The sequence below is a fragment of the Schistocerca americana genome, chromosome 4 (genome assembly GCF_021461395.2).
Source record: "Schistocerca americana isolate TAMUIC-IGC-003095 chromosome 4, iqSchAmer2.1, whole genome shotgun sequence".
NCBI classification, from domain to species: Eukaryota; Metazoa; Arthropoda; class Insecta; order Orthoptera; family Acrididae; genus Schistocerca; species Schistocerca americana.
The window spans coordinates 852,328,976-852,346,129 of NC_060122.1; the positions used below are offsets into that span (position 1 = coordinate 852,328,976).

General features: G+C 38.4%; 1 protein-coding gene across 1 annotated transcript in view; it reads right to left on the reverse strand.

Moving 5' to 3' along the window:
- The window catches only part of LOC124612680 (nuclear pore complex protein Nup205), a 314,008-nt gene that overhangs the window by 129,315 nt on the left and 167,539 nt on the right, over positions 1-17,154 (reverse strand). Inside the window, exons 14-16 of the mRNA XM_047141009.1 lie at positions 13,407-13,616; positions 13,125-13,307; positions 11,975-12,222 (exon numbers count right to left, since the gene is read on the reverse strand). Of these exons, the coding sequence (XP_046996965.1) occupies positions 11,975-12,222; positions 13,125-13,307; positions 13,407-13,616 (641 nt within the window). The remainder of the gene's footprint in view (positions 1-11,974; positions 12,223-13,124; positions 13,308-13,406; positions 13,617-17,154) is intronic.

Sequence of the window (17,154 nt, forward strand, 5' to 3'; positions counted from 1 at the left end):
AACAGTTAAATACCCATTACATTTTGCAGACAGTGACTGTGCTCTTACTCAAATGATTTTAATTTTTGTGCATGTGTACAGTGAGAAATATTTCAACATATAGTCAGATATGGTACAGCTAGGCAGAAAAAAGGAATACACAGCTATTTCAGCCATGCTGTCACAAAGGAATACTCCTGATTAAGCAATGACGAAAATGACAGTGCAGCCTCTGCTACAGCAAATGTATTGCTGTGAGCAGTTGGCATGAGCACAGTGGAGACAGTTTCAACCATTGATAGTCAAAGAATGGAAGAAACAGATCCCGTAGAACGCACGTCAGTGAATGTTGAGCTGCATACCGACACGATAGAGACTGTGCCTATATGTTCATCTATATCACATCCATTTGCAGAATCTTTAAGGCAGATGGGACATAAACTAGCAGAACAGGTGGGAGAACATGAACAAAGACAAGTAGAACGAGATAGACAATCAGAGCACAAGTAAGCCAAAAGTGAGCAAACCTTAGGTATTCAAATAAAAGAACTAGAAAAGATTCAAAAGGAAGTAGCTGAAACGAAAAAGGCGTAGAACGTTATGCCAGCACACATGTAATGAAGGGTGATGTGCAGGCATTAACAAACCAGTTAGAGAACTTTATCATATCTAATATCCAAGGAGACACAGCACTGTGTGCAACAGAATGCCGACAGTTGTTACACTTGTGAACAATTTCAGAAGGTATTTTTGTCGAAATACTGGTCGCGTTGCATACAGGAGCATCTTAGAAAAGAGTTACACAGTCTCAAAGCGTAAAATGCCAAGCAAACGAGCCTATACAAATACGTTAAAAGATATATAAACAAGACTGGGTAATGAGACAAACTGATCTACTGAAGGCACAATTGCCGAATGATATGGAAGTAAAACTGATCAATGTACTCAAACATGACTTAGAACACTTTTTATCCATGTGAAGACTCAATAGGTCTAGTACATGAGGATACAAAACAAAGCAAACGGAAATAGTCATTCATTTCCGCATAGGAACCATTCACCCAACTAAAACAACAACAATAATAATAATAATAATAATAATAATAATAATGAACCCACTATCCAACATGCTAAATAATACAAATTATGGATACAATATTACTGGAACATAACCAGACAAAATCACACATTTGCAATACATGGATGATCTAAAACTACTGGCAGCAACAAATCAACAACTCAACCAATTACTAAAGATAACAGAAGTATTCAGCAAGGATATATATATGGCTTTTGGAACAGGCAAATGCAAGAAAAATAGCATCGTCAAGGGAAAACACACTAAACAAGAGGATTACATATTGGATAACCACAGCGACTGCATAGAAGAGATGGAAAAAACAGATGCCTATAAATATCTAGGATACAGACAAAAAATAGGAATAGATAATACAAATATTAATGAAGAACTAAAAGAAAAATATAGACAAAGACTAACAAAAATGCTGAGAACAGAATTGACAGCAAGAAACAAGACAAAAGCTATAAATACTTATGCTATACCAATACTGACCTACTCATTTGGAGTAGTGATATGGAGTAACACAGACCTACACTTACACGATCACAATGCCACAAATATAGAATACATCGCATACATTCAGCAACTGAAAGATTCACATTAAGCAGAAAGGGAGGAGGAAGGGGATTTATCGACATAAAAAACCTACATTATGGACAGGTAGACAATTTAAGAAAATTCTTTATAGAACGAGCAGAAACTAGCAACATACACAAAGCAATCACTCATATAAATACATCGGCTACACCACTGCAATTTCATAACCACTTCTACAACCCTTTAGATCACATAACATCAATAGATACGAAGAAAGTAAATTGGAAAAAGAAAACACTACATGGCAAGCACCCGTGGATGAGAAAAGGCAATATATACAGTGAGACGGAAGGATTCATGATTGCAATACAGGATCAAACAATAAACACCAGATATTACAGCAAGCATATTATTAAAGATCCCAATACCACAACAAATAACTGCAGACTTTGCAAACAACAAATAGAAACAGTAGATCACATCACAAGCGGATGTACAATACTAGCAAATACAGAATACCCCAGAAGACATGACAATGTAGCAAAAATAATACATCAACACTTGCCATACAACATAAACTAATAAAACAAAACGTTCCCACATACAAGTATGCACCACAAAGTGTACTGGAGAATGATGAATACAAATTATACTGGAACAGAACCATTATAACAGATAAAACAACACCACATAACAAACCTGACGTCACACTCACCAATAAAAAGAAGAAATTAACACAACTAATCGAAATATCCATACCCAATGCAACAAATATACAGAAGAAATCAGGAGAACAAAATTGAAAAATACATTCAACTGGCTGAGGAAGTCAAGGACATGTAGCATCAGGATAAAGCTGACATTATACCAATTATACTATCAACTACAGGAGTCGTACCACACAATATCCACCAGTACATCAATGCAATACAGATACATCCAAACTTATATACACAACTACAGAAATCTGTAATTATTGACACTTGTTCAATTACCCAAAAGTTCCTAAATGCAATGTAACATATACCGTACAATTAAAAGGAAGTCACGCTTGATCATGGTCCACATCACTTTCAATTTTTGACCAGACATAACGTCGGAGAAAAGAAAGAATAATAATAATAGTAGTAGTAGAAAGAACAATTATAGCCAGAATAATGGAAGACAACGTTCCATTAGAACCACTGACAGCCTTGGGAGAGCCAGCCATGACAAAACTACCATCTGGTGAGCACGATGTATGAGACAAGCAAAAAACCCTCAGACTTGAAGAAGAATATATTAATTCCAATCTCAAAGAAAGCAAGTGCTGACAGGTGTGAAAATTACCAAACTATCAGTTTAACAAGCCATGGCTGCAAAATACTAACACTAATTCTTTACAGACGAATGGAAATGCTGTAAGAAGCAACCTCGGGAAAAATCAGTTTGGATTCCGTAGGATGTTGGAACATGTGAGGAAATACTGACCCTACGACTTTTCTTAGAAGGCAGATAAGGGAAAGGTAAACCTACGTTTCTAGCATTTGTAGACTTAGAGAAAGCTTTTGACAATATTGACTGGAATACTCTCTTTAAAATTCTGAAGGTGGCAGGGGTAAAATACAGGGAGCGAAAAGCTATTTACAATTTGTACAGATACCAGGTGGCAGTTGTAAGAGTCGAGGGGCATGAAAGGGAAGCAGTGGTTGGGAAGGGAGCGAGACAGGGTTGTAGCCTCTCCCCGATGTTATTCAATCGGTATATTGAGCAAGCAGCAAAGGAAACAAGAGAAAAATCTGGAGTAGGAATTAAAACTGTGGAGAAGAAATACAAACTCTGAGATTTGCTGGTGACTTTGTAATTCTGTCAGAGACAGCAAAGGAATTGGAAAAAACATTTCAACAGAATGGACAGTGTCTTGAAAGAAGGATAGAAGATGAATATCAACAAAAGCAGAACAAGGATATTGGAATGTAGTCGAATTAAATCAGGTGATGCTGAAGGAACTAGATTAGGAAATGAGACACTTAAAGTACTAGATGAGTTTTGCTATTTGGGCAGCAAAAGAACTGATGATGGTCGAAGTAGAGAGGATATAAAATGTAGACTGGCTATCACGAGGAAAGTGTTTCTGAAGAAGACAAATTTGTTAATATCAAGGACAGATTTAAGTGTCAGGAAGTCTTTTCTGAAAGTATTTGTATGAAGTGTAGCCATGTATGGAAGTGAAACATGGATGAGAAGTAGTTTAGAAAAGAAGAGAGTAGAAGCTTTTGAAATGTGGTGCTACAGAAGAATGCTGAAGATTAGAAGGGTAGATCACATAACTAATGAGGAGGTACTGAACAGAATTTGGTAGAAGAGAAATTTGTGGCACAACTTGACTAGAAGAAGGGATCAGTTGGTAGGACACGTTCTGAGGCATCAAGGGATCATCAATTTAGTACTGGAGGGAAGCACGGAGGGTAAAAATCAGAGAGGGAGACCGAGGTATGAATAAACTAAACAGATTCAGAAGGATGTAGGTTGCAGTAGTTACTCAGAGATGAAGAAGCTTGCACAAGATGGAGTAGCATGGAGAGCTGTACCAAACCAGTCTTTGGACTGAAGTCTACAACAACAACAACAACAATGGTCACCCTCAGTTTAACAGTGAACATAGGCATGATGACAGGTTCAATGCAAGTTACAATGGTAACACTAAATGGATACACCAATAGTAGAGTGGATATCCCATGCAGTGAAACCAAAATCAGGGGTCACCTGTAAATAACAAGGGTATGACTAGGAATGACAACAGTAACCAAGCACAAGTTAAAAACTAAAATGCTCAAACTTGGCAGAATCAGGGTAATAGAGGTGACAGACGATAGCCTTCCAAGTTTCTGGCATTCAACAAACTAGACCGACCACAATAAATTCTTTATTGTCGGTCATGGGACACTTAATAACTCCAATGAACTTACAGATACGGTGAGGGTCAATGAGGGCACCGGTACAGAACAAGAACTGTTGGTCAGAAGTGGAACATGTAAAAAACACGATGCTGTATTAGAGCCAGCTGTAGCCGAGGCAAAAAATATTAGCCATACCTGGGACTACAATTATTGATGCAAGGGCATCCGTTACTGTGTTAAGTTATGATTTTTTTCAAAAAGGTAAGTCAGGCCCACAAACTACTCACATTTCCAGGGCAAAATTGTAAGGTGACAGACTATTGGTGCTTAGTCTCAAATAATAAAGAACCAAGTGAAAACTAAGGTAATAATTCAAAAAGAAGCTCTATTGTGCACTTTTCTGGTAGTGAAAGGGGCTGGCAATAACCTGCATCCTGGGGCGTGAATTCCTGTGGGAGGGAGAGGGTAAGATATACCTCTCAAGCAGAGAATTCAGGACTGAGAATAGAGGAAAAAGAACAGTACTGGAGACGGTCAAAAAAAACAAAGGAGATACATGGCAAATACAGTCAACGTGTCCAGGTGAGATGCAAGTCAACAAATATACTGAAAATTAGCAGCGACTTATCAAACAGAGATTATCATTACCCGAAAACAGAATATGAAGACTACCTAGAGAGCTCAACTTCGTTAGCTCCAAGGTGAAAGAATGTGACCACTTAGCCATGAAGCAGCAAAGTGAACTAACTCTGTTGTTAACTGGACAGATTAACGTGTTTCCTGAACTTTCAGGAATAATAAAAGGGTATATGTGTGATATTAAGGTAGCACCACACAAGACATTGTCATGCTACTTACTCCATCCTGTGACTACAAGGATTTACAAAAATACATCCAATGATCAACAAGACACTACCCAAAAGCAAATGTTATCTGTAAACAGATCTTTTAATTTTTCTTGTATTTTTAAAATTAATAACAACTGTGTAAAGAGGTTAGAGAGAGAGTCATTTTTTAAATTGATACTGCACATAAGCACTACGCACAACACTACTTGTCTAAGGATTTAGAAGCACTGAGTCATCTCATGTACTGTCGTAGAAAAAAAAGGATGTGATAAACAGAGAGTCATGCCTTTAGGAGCATGCTAAGCTTTCAATTTTTGAGGATGAAATAAAAACATTCTCAAGGGATAAGAACAGTAATGTGATTAGAATATGTAGTGAAAACATGCACTGCAGTCCTATAAAGTAATATTACTTAGAAACAAAAAATATATTTTATTCTAATTGTTAATTAAATCATAAGACTATTGTAAAAGAAGGCCAGAGGCTGAGTGACAAGTCCTGAGGATCAGTTGCTTCAAAACTGTGACATGGAGTGCTGTGCAGGAAGGAAGTAATGTACACACAGAAGATATACCATAATGTAGATGAGATTATGTAAAAAGGAATTTTTAGTTTGACAAGTAACAGGAAATAAAATTATGTGCTAACATGAACTTTGTACAAAATGTGATAGTGACATAGTGAACAAGGAAATTTTGTTGTAACTGCAACTGTTTATGAACAGTGGTTAGTAACAGCAATGTGTGATATTGAATTTTCATCAGTATGTCAATATAATCACAAAAGGAATGACCGTGAAAAGCAGTGAAGGTTTAAAAACAGTATCCACTGACACTTCTGCTTAAATCTGGGACACGAAAGGTGTAATATAAGAGTGTAATTAAAACAAATTAAACATAAAAGGCAGTGGTATTATGGACAAAAATCCACAGTCAGTACTTTTGGAATAGACACGAGTTGCTATGCGAGCAACAATGTAAATTCCTGCTTCACGACAGATGTTAAAAGGATGAGCAAAGTGCAAAGACGGTGAAAGATACATTCAGAACAGTGTATAGCGTGCAGTCATTCACCCGTACTTGGTCACTAATGCAGTGGCTACCAGTGACAAAACTGTATACTGCTGAATAGGAATGATGAACATATGGGTACACGGCAAACTGTGTAAGCATTGTCATAGCGAGTGATCACAAGCAACAGTACCATGGACTAAAGAGGAAAGTAAAAAGACATGAAATGTGACCAAATACCAACAGGACTGGCACTGTACTTAACAATAACAACTAACAGTTATGTGTTTTTATTCCCTTGCAAGAAAATATCTGTATTTTGCCAGAATTTAATACTGCCATGTTAATTCAATTACACGTATGTATTGGGAGAAGCTGTCCTACCGAGCAGGACACCATCGAGGGAAAGGACGTCTAAATGGCTAGGGCTTTTAGCACCCTGGTTAAGCAGCTACACGTCTGACAGTCCTGACATCACCACTCAATACTGTGTTCCAGCCAGGCGTACCTTGACTCTGTAGCGACGTGTTCCAGACAACGCAGACAAATCGGCAGCAAACAGCGATAAACAGCTGTTGTATACGCTGACAAAAACCATCTGCCATTTAAACTCAAAATTTCTTTTGTGTAAATGATCAAAGATCAAATACCTGTTTCGAATGAGAAAAATAGTATTTTATATGACACGAAGTATTGATTCGAAGATTTATCACTCCGGGCATGAGAAAACGTCTTTAAACATTTCTCTACAAACAAATAATGAACCCTAACATCTTAACTCCTACCAAAACTCATTACTAAAGCAGCAAAACTGCTAGAAATATGTTTCTTCTAAAGCACTGACTTAGTCACTGTTTCAGGTATTTACAAATGACAAAAGGTTTGAAATATTTCCTTTTTTGTATATTTGAAACGTATGAAGTATAAAAATTAAATTGGGATAGTCTGTTGCTCTGTCCTGGCTTTTTCCTTGGGCTTTCCAGTGACCTTGCTCACATGGGAGAACAGAAAGCCAATATTAAGCCCAAGAAAATGTATAATGATACATACTATACCCACAATTGCAATAAAGTAAAGATAAACTGCAAATAAAAGCAACCAGTATGCAGTCACAGTGTCGAGTAAATACGATGCAAAGACTTATAAACGTATATTTCTTGTAATGGCACCATTACCTATGTGTAAGCTAACAATATGTGAATGAACATTCTAAAATGTGAACACTAGTACAGAAATGAACTATGAATCAAAGTGTAACAGGTACTCTAGTATAGAATGCGAGTCACAAACATGAGAAACATAGAATCCTACCATTCCACATGGCATTTATTTATTTATTTATTTATTTTGAATTTACAAAGGGAGATGATCTGGCTAGTACTTACTCTGACAGGACACAAATTACAATACAACTATTGAAACACCCAAAATAACATTTCTTTGTCCATTTCACTGGTTGCTGAGCTTTGTGGCTGTAAATTATATTACTTTAAGGATACATGGTACTTATAAATGGTGGAAAAAATCGAAATTTTTTATGACTTTATTAAATTCTATAGTCTTTCCTGATTTCATTGGTATATACATTTATACCAAATTTTAAAGTTACGGTCGTGTATGCTGCCACAACCCCTTTATTTCTGTAACAGAAACCAGTATTATTTCGAAAAGAACTGTGAACTTTCTGTTTCCGGTGATTATACGTATGATATATTGTATATGTTGGTAACAGTGCAAGTTTCTAGTGTCTGTAAACAATGTTCACGTGTTACTGAATGACACTGTTTGCAGAGGATTTTTTGTTGTTGATGTGGGCATCTTATCTTCTTTGATAAAGGAAGTGGCGAAATCAAACAATGTGATGGTGTAGACTGTCTGGAAATAACTGAATAAGTAGCAGGAAGGGTTTAGCGTCAAAATTAGTAGTTCTGTGTAGATCCTGCAATAAATCTACCTCGAAAATGACTTCGAACACTATGTATAATTCATATGATGTGAATTTGAAGTTAATGCATGCAATGCACACAATATGAAAAAAAGGAAAAAAAGGCTGCTCAAACGTTTTTTGGTTTGATGGACCTTCTTCCTCCTCCCAGTAGGTTCAGGAAGTACATAAAAATATTTTTAGTTGCCTTGAAGGTTGTGTCTAAAGCATCTATGAAATGTGCAGTAGAAGAAACTGTAAATATTAGTGGAATCAGGGACATCACTGTTGCACTTGATGGGACATGGCAACGTTGAGGACATTGTTGCTTGAATGGTGTAGTAAGTGCTACTTCTTTCTCTGGAGAATGGAAAAGTAGTTGATGTTGAGTGCTTATCTAAGTACTACCACACCTGCCATGGTAACACTGAAGGACATATTGAAGGACAGATTGGACATCAGTGTTCTAAGATATGATTGTTACAGTGGAGGTATGGAGTGTGATGGAGCTCTAAAAATATTTCAGAGGTTGGCGCCCATTTATAACGTTAGATATATGAAGCACCTAGGCGATGGGGACTCCAAAGCTTTCAAAAAAATTAATGAGTTCAATGTTTATGGTGATGCCTTGGTAACAAAACTAGAGTGTTGTGGACATGTTCAAAAGACGACGGGTGCTGGACTGAGGAAGCTACAAAGAGAAATGAAAGGAACGTGGCTATCTGATGGAAAATCTCTGTCTGGCTGAGGCAGATTGACAGAAACTGAAATATACCTTCATCAGAGTAATTATGGACTGGCCATTAGATGAACTGCACCTCTGAACGATGTTACAGCAATGAGGAAAGCTGTATGGGCCACCTACTTTCATAAGTTGTCCACAGATGACCATCCTGTTCATGGACCTTGCCCTAAAGAAGCAGATTCTTGGTGTGGCTACCAAAAAGCAAAAGAAAGTGGTCAAATATACCATCATAAGCATTCTCTTTCTGAGCTTACTATGAATGAAATAAAAGCAATTTTTAGATACCTGAGTGACCCTGTTTTGCTTAGTACATGTCTTCATGGGGGGCAATCAGAATACAAATGAAAGTTTTAACCACTGCATATGGGGAAGATTACCCACGAATGTTTTTGTAGGACTAACTACATTAAAAGTTGGTGTACTAGATGCAGTTATATATTTCAATGGCCGAAGTCCTGAGAAATTTAGGCATAAAACGTGGCTCTAATATGGAATATCAATTGCTTGCATATGACAGACAATGGGTGCCTGAAGCTGAAGATTAGCTCTTCAAGTTACCAAAGAAGCAAGAAGTGCTAACTGGAATCCCAAGAGGAAGATATGCTGCAGGATGATGACTATGGTTCAGGAATGTTCTGAGGCACAGTTTAATTGGACTCATATCTTCATTCGCAATTTCTCGCAAGTTGTATTTTTCAGGATTCAGGTACAAATATTTGCTGAAGTTCATAATGCATTGCTCTAATTTTTTTCTGTAGCTTGTAATAGTCCATACTTGTGTAGTAGACCTAAGCTTTATTGCAGAATCAAATAAATTATAGAAACAATAACATTTTCATTAGTAAAAAAATATAAAAATTAAAATGTAAGATGTGATATTTTTTATCGTTGTAAAATACATAATAGGTGGAATTAAATAGGTCTAGTACCTCAGCCATCATGTCATGCATATCTGGTAAAAATTTGGTCTCCTTCAAATGTACAACATTGGATTAAATGGTACCTCAATTTGAGGAAGCATTTTGGAAAAAAAACTGCATCAATTTCTTTGTATTTTTTTTTAATAACCTTAAGCAGGTTCAAAAATACTCAAAATACTTTTAATTTCTTTACAAAGTGTGCTGCATTACCTGATATCAACAAAAAATCTGTAAAACAGACATTATAAACGGTGCATGAAAGAAATAGGGGTTGATTTTTACATAATATCGAGCCGGAAAAGTACCCTGCATCCTTAAGAAATACAGCAACCAATCACTTTTTTAAGTGTCTTTCCATTTATTCCAATGTGTGTCTCAGGCTTTCACCCACCTTCAGTTGGTATGATTCATTTAAATCTGCAATTAGCACACTGTTAAAAACTGTGATGCAGCACGTGAATTGCAGCCAACGTTTTTAACAATGTATTAAATTAAGTTTTAAATATGTATTACATCAACTGCAGATAGACAAAATCCCAAAATGGCTATCAGTATGAATAAAAGTACATAAAAAAGTGATTGGTGGTTTTAATTCTTAAAGTAACATACAAAATCAATAAAAAGCAGCACTCCTAAAACATTTTCTGTTGTTAAAGCTGTGTACCAGAATGGGGCTTAAACTTGGACCCATGTGTTTCACAGGCAGTTTGTTTCAGACAGCATTACCACAATCGTGTTTTACAGACTGACTCAAAGAAGCTATCTTTCAGTAGCTCCTGCCCAAGTGTTTCAAGCAGGTGAACTACCCACGATCACGTGACACCTTTTTCTCTAGGTTTCTGTCTCTTCCTTCTCATAACCCACCACCCCCTTAACCTAGATTCTGAGTAATGTGCCTCCTACCCCAAAGGTTAACTCTTTTCTCTCTGATGAACTAACATGTGGTCCTGAAAGTAGGAGTACTTTTAACAATATTATGAAAAGGAAAGTAGTACTCACGATATAGCGGAGATGCTGAGTCACAGATAGGCACAACAAAAAGACTGTCACATATAAAGCTTTCAACCAGTAATGCCTTAGTAAAAAACAGACGACACACACACACACACACACACACACACACACACACACACGAGCGAGCGCAAATGCAAATCACACATGCAAATGCAGTCTTGGGCAAATAAAACCACACTATGAACAGCAGGACCAGTGCACAATGGGATTGGCGACTCGGTGGGGGTAAGGAGGAGGCTGGGGAGGGGAGGGGGAGGGATAGTAGCGTACAGGTGGCGGACAGTGAAGTGCTGCCGGTTAGACAGAGGGCAGGGGAGATGTGGGGCGCGGGGGGGGGGGGGGGGGGGGTAGCAGAAATGGAGAGAGGTAATAAGACTGGGAGCGGTGGTGGAATGAGAGCAGTATAGTGCTGGAATGGGAACAGGGAAGGAGTTGGAGGGGTGAGGACAATGACCGTCACTCCCAGTCGTTTTACTTCTCTCCTTTTCCGCTAAGCCCCCTCCCCACCTCTCCGCTGCCCTCCGTCTAATCTGCAGCACTTCACTGTCCACCACCCCTACCCTACTATCCCTCCCCCCTCCCTGCCCCAGCCTCTTCCTTACCCCCATCCAGTCACCAATCCCATCATGCACTGGTGCTGCTGCTCGGAATGTGGTTTCAGTTGCCTGAGACTGCAGACGTGGTGTGTGTGTGTGTGTGTGTGTGTGTGTGTGTGTGTGTGTGTGTGTGTGTGTGTGTGTGTGTTTTTGTTGTTGTTGTTAACGAAGGCCTCGCTGGCCGAAAGCTTTATGTGCGACAGTCTTTTTGTTGTGCCTATCTGTGATTCAGCATCTCCGCTATATGGTGAGCAGCAACTTTCCTTTTCATAATATTGTTACATTCAATCATGGATTTTTCATTATTTGATAGGAATACTTTTATCTATTTACATTAGCTGTAATGGAAAATGTGTCTCATAAAAATAAATTGAAAGCTTGTACTCACTACAACATTCAAACTTAACACACCACATTTCTAGAAAATTTTTTATGACTCACTTGGTTATCAGCAACAAATAGTCAGTCTGTCCACTGCGTGGATTCACATCCAGAAGTAAACGGCTTAGACCAGGAATAAGAAGAGGAGTACATGCTGTACTCAGTAATGCTGAGAAAGCAGGTTGCAAAACCAAAGTTCGATCAAGTAAAGCTAAACAGCTTTCCAGGCTTGCTTCCAATGCTTCTTTTCCAGGGAATGGTATGAATGAATCCAACATTTGTACTCCCTCTTCAATCAGAAACAGTATCTGCGGACAAGAGCAAAGCCCTGCAAATAAATGCCTTGAAAAACATTGTTGTAAACTAACAAACAATATTCCTTACTGTCGTTTTCTTGAAACCAAAAAAATTAAAATTATCAAAGTAATGAGCTCACACATGTTATCTGTAAAGTACAGCTGTTTACATATGAGAGGGGGAAAATAATAAAAACATCTCCAAATCAAAATCATACAAACAACTAAAACAAAAGTGAATTACATTGTTGACATGGTAGCACTGCACAGAACTCCCATATGCAAATAAGATCCTTAGCAACCCAGCAGCGTGATCTGTAAAAAGTAAACAAATTATGTTTGGCAGTGGGACTGGAGTTAGTATTGTGGAAGTGAGAAAGATATACAAGCGTAGGCCTCCGCAGGAAGGGGCACTGGCAAACCGCCCCCCCCACCCTCCCCCCAATTATTGATTACAGAATATTCATAAACTTCTAGAAGTGAGTGGACAATCAACAATTCTGTGGGATATAATACATTTTTCTGGCACCTACAAAATTTATTTCTTGTGGCATCACATGTATTGGAACTGACCAACTCATTTATATAAAAAATGGCAATTTTACTGGTATTTCAATGAACAGCAGTTCAAAGACATACTGACATGCTGCTTACTGTAGACTACACAGTGCCCAGGCAATCCACACAGAGCAATGACCAGTGTGATTTATTACATGTTTTTATGTGTACATATATATGTGTCACTACGACAGTAACAGTAATTTAAAGAATCAACAAGTACGGAGAGTTGTTCTGATTCGTGTCTACTGCAATAGGGGTTCCATATTACAGAGAGAGAGAGAGAGAGAGAGAGAGAGAGAGAGAGAGAGAGAGAGAGAGAGAGAAGTTTCCACCACTTCTCATCAAGTACTTACTCGCTGTAGCAACTCAGTCTTGGAATTCAAATTAACCATTAGGTGATATCCAGGGGGCGGATTAACTTGTGATGAGCCTCCAGACTGAAGGTCTACATATTGTGGCGAGAAATCTTCTTCTTGTGGTTCATACTGGGATAAGAGTTTCACAAATAATTTCACACATCCTTTAGCCACTTCCCACTGAAATAAAAGAACGTGTATAAAATAGAGAGAACAGAAATATTTCTTCGAACTAGTAGCTACTGTAAAAAGAATTGGCAGAGCATTTGTACAACTCACCTTCTCTTTCGGATTTTTATATATGCGAGTATTGAACCTCAGAAATACAGAGTTGATGACAAAATTCAAGTACGGGTCAAAGCCTGGAGCCCTAGTTCCTAAGCCAAGGAGCCGAGGGATGGGCACGTCGGTCAACACGTCCAGAAGACTTAGAAGGGCCCGTGTCAGAGGGTATTCTTCATTACGGGACTCGATCTCCTCCAGTTCAGTCTGAAAAACAAATTCCACAATATTCAGTTTTTGCCAAGCAAGAAAGCAACTGTCTTTGTTTTTGACATTATTTGTCATTATCAGTCGTGCAAGATAATTGAAAAATCAACGCTGAAAGGCAACACTTCACATAAATGTCGAAGTCACCATTCGTGCTACTACACATTCAATCTACATAAGACTCTCACAGCACTGTGGCTGAAGAAAGCAACCAAGTCAACAGAAATTCAACAGTCTTAATTGGTGTTGATTGTTTTCCAATTGCTACCGATTTTTAAGTCAACACTACGTTTAATGGGTCTAACAGGTCAACACACAGGACAATTTTGGACCCAGTTGTATGCAACGTTTCAGTGATCATTAACTCAGTTTGCCAACTCTGATTCTGTAGATGCAGATGCACTGAACACAGAGTTATCTGCTAAATCAAATCAGGAGCTGTCAGGAATCACTCAATATCGGTCAATGTCATTCAGTTTCTGTCAAGTAAAGTGTTCCCATCAGCCATCTCACAACCTTCTTATACTGCACATACAGCGCACTGACTAGCCAGAATGCAGTAATTGTATCACCTGTTACTCAACCACAACATTTCGATTCTACAACAAACTATGTATTCTTCTTCTATTTGTTGATTGTTACTTGGAAACAAATGTCAGATTCAAAGAAATTGATAACATTTATAGCTTCTCTTAAAACTGAACAAAATCTCATACTTCTTGGCAATCATTCAATTTCTTGTATGAACGCACGGTCTTGCAGTGATGCGAATTTTTAAAATCTCCTCATGTTTCCAACAAAGCCCAAGGAGGTTTTTTAAATTTAATTTCTCGGTTCAACAATTCTTTGTTAAGAAGAGAAGAAACTGTCATGCTGAAGACAGGCTGAAACGTACAAAAATAAAGCTGAAATGAGAAGACTCGAAGAAAGCAAACTCGCTAATTAGTGAAGAATACTATTTCATCAGTGAATTCTTAACAGAAGCATTCAAATTACACTGAGGTGAAAAAAATCATGGGGCAGCGATATGCACACATATTGGTGGCAGTAGTAGCATTCACACAAGGTGTGACAGGGAAGAGCATTGGTGCAACTGTCATTTGTACTCAGGTGATTCATGTAAATAGGTTTCCAATGTGTTTATGGCCGCACGATGGAAAATAACAGACTCTGAACACGAAACACTAGTTGGACTTGGGGACATGGGACATTCTGTTTCAGAAACCATTACGGAATCCAATATTCCGAGCGAGATCCACAGTGTCGAGAGTGTGCAGAGAATACCAAATATCATGCATTACCTCTCACCACGGGCAACGCAGTAGGCGGCAGACTTCATTCGACAAGCAAAAGCAGTGGCATTTTTGCAGAGTCGTCAGTGCTGACGGACAAACAACACTGCGTGAAATAACCACAGAATTCAATGTGGGATGTACGAGGAACATGGCCGTTAGAACAGTGAGATTCAATTTGACATTAATGGGCTCGGCAGCACACAACCGGTGCGAGTGTCATCGCTAACAGCACGACGTCGCCTGCAGTTCCTCTCCTGGCCTGGTCAGATGAGTCCAGATTTCCTTTGGTAGGTTCTAAGCATACTGCAGACCCCATGAAGCCACGGACCCAAGCTGTCAACATAGCACTGTGCAAGTTTGTGGTGGCTCCATAATGGGGTCGGCTGTGTTTACATGGAACAAACTGGGTCCTCTGGTCCAAATGAATTGATCACTGACTGGAAAGGTTATGTGTGGCTGCTTGAAGACCATTTGCTGCCATTCGTGGACTTTATGTTCCCAAACAACGATAGAATTTTTGTAGGTGACAGTGCGCCATGTCACCGGGCCACATTTTTCACGATCGGTTTGAAGAACACTCTGGACAGTTCAAGCAAATGATTTGGCCACCCAGATCACACGACATGAATGCCCTTGAACAGTTAAGGGACGTAATCGAGAGGTCAGTTTGTGTACAAAATCCTGCACTGGCAACACTTTCACAATTATGAATGGTTACACAGGCAGCATGGCTCAATATTTCTGCAAGTGGTTTCCAACAATTTATTGAGTCCATTCCATCTCGAATTGCTACACTATGCAAGGCAAAAAGAGGACCAACACGATATTACATTAAATTATATTGTATGAATGGTCCAACAAACACAGAAAGGATTGTTAGGAACTGCACAATAACTACAAAATATGATGAACAATGAAATTAAGATTGCTTTTAGTTTCTGCCATACCCCCCCTTCAAAATTTTGTCTTCTGTAGCTCTCCTAAGCAATGCACGATCTTCAGGGGACCACACCGTCGTACAGGTTGAAAATAATCGATTTTCGGTTTTCATCATATTTCAATAGATTATGGTTTCATTTAAGTACTCTAAAAGAATTTTGCTGGAAAATTTTTTTTTCGAGCATTCAAAGAGCATTTTCCTACCACGTGTGTTTATGTGCCACACCCACTTTTCTGCATATATTTTAGATCTTTATATACCCTACATTGCACGTTAGTTTTTTTTTACTCCCGAGTGTGTTGGCTATCCTTGGAATGCAACGGTCGGTATTCTTTTGTTTCTGCTGTTTGTAAACAACACGCTTTCAAACACGTGGTTAGTTTTGTTCAAGTGAGATTGCAAATAGTTGTTATACTTACGTTTGCACTGCTTGTTTACGTGTGTTTTGTTGTGTTTATTGAAGATGATGGAACGTAAAGGCATTTTCAAGAAACGACAATTTAGAGGAAACAAGTTTAGAAAGCTTTCTGTACAAGAGGTTATGTTGCCTGGCAACAATGTTTCTAATTCTAATTCTTCAACAAGTGCATCATCAAAGAAGCTCTCACCATTTCAAGAGAGTTACAACTAATTTACCGTAAGCAACAAGGGTTGCAGTAACATTATCATAAATTTGAGAATATTATCAGATGTAATTTCCAAATTTGTACAAGTAGACAGTGTGGCGAGTCATAGAGTGTGAAAATTTGTGAGAGTGCCAGTGGGAGAAAAGGCCTAGCAATTGCCTTGGATTTAATTTGCACTAAATGCTCTGCTGTGATTTTTTTTTGAGTTCTTCAAAACCAGATGCAAGTGGCCCTCATGAAATCAATACTAGATTAGTTTATGCCTTATTGGGAAGGGCATGGCTGCAGGGAGAACATTTTGTTCAGTGATGAACATACATCAATCACCAAATAAATTTAAAAAACTTACAGCAATATTAGAAAAAGCTGTATGTGAGGTCAGTGAGGAAAGCATGAAACTGTCTGCTAGAGAAGCAGTGGAAGAAAATGATGGATGTTCGGATATTGCAGTTGCACTTGATGTAAGTTGGCAGAAAAGAGGACATACTTCTCTGAATGGAGTAGTGACTGCCACGAGTGTAGACACCAGTAAAGTGTTAGATGTCGAGATAATGTCAAAATATTGCAAATGTCGTAAAGTCAATGAACATGAAGGACACAACTGTGTGGCTAATTTTAGAGGAACACGTGGCGGTATGGAAGTTCATGGAGCATAACAAATATTTCATCGCACCATA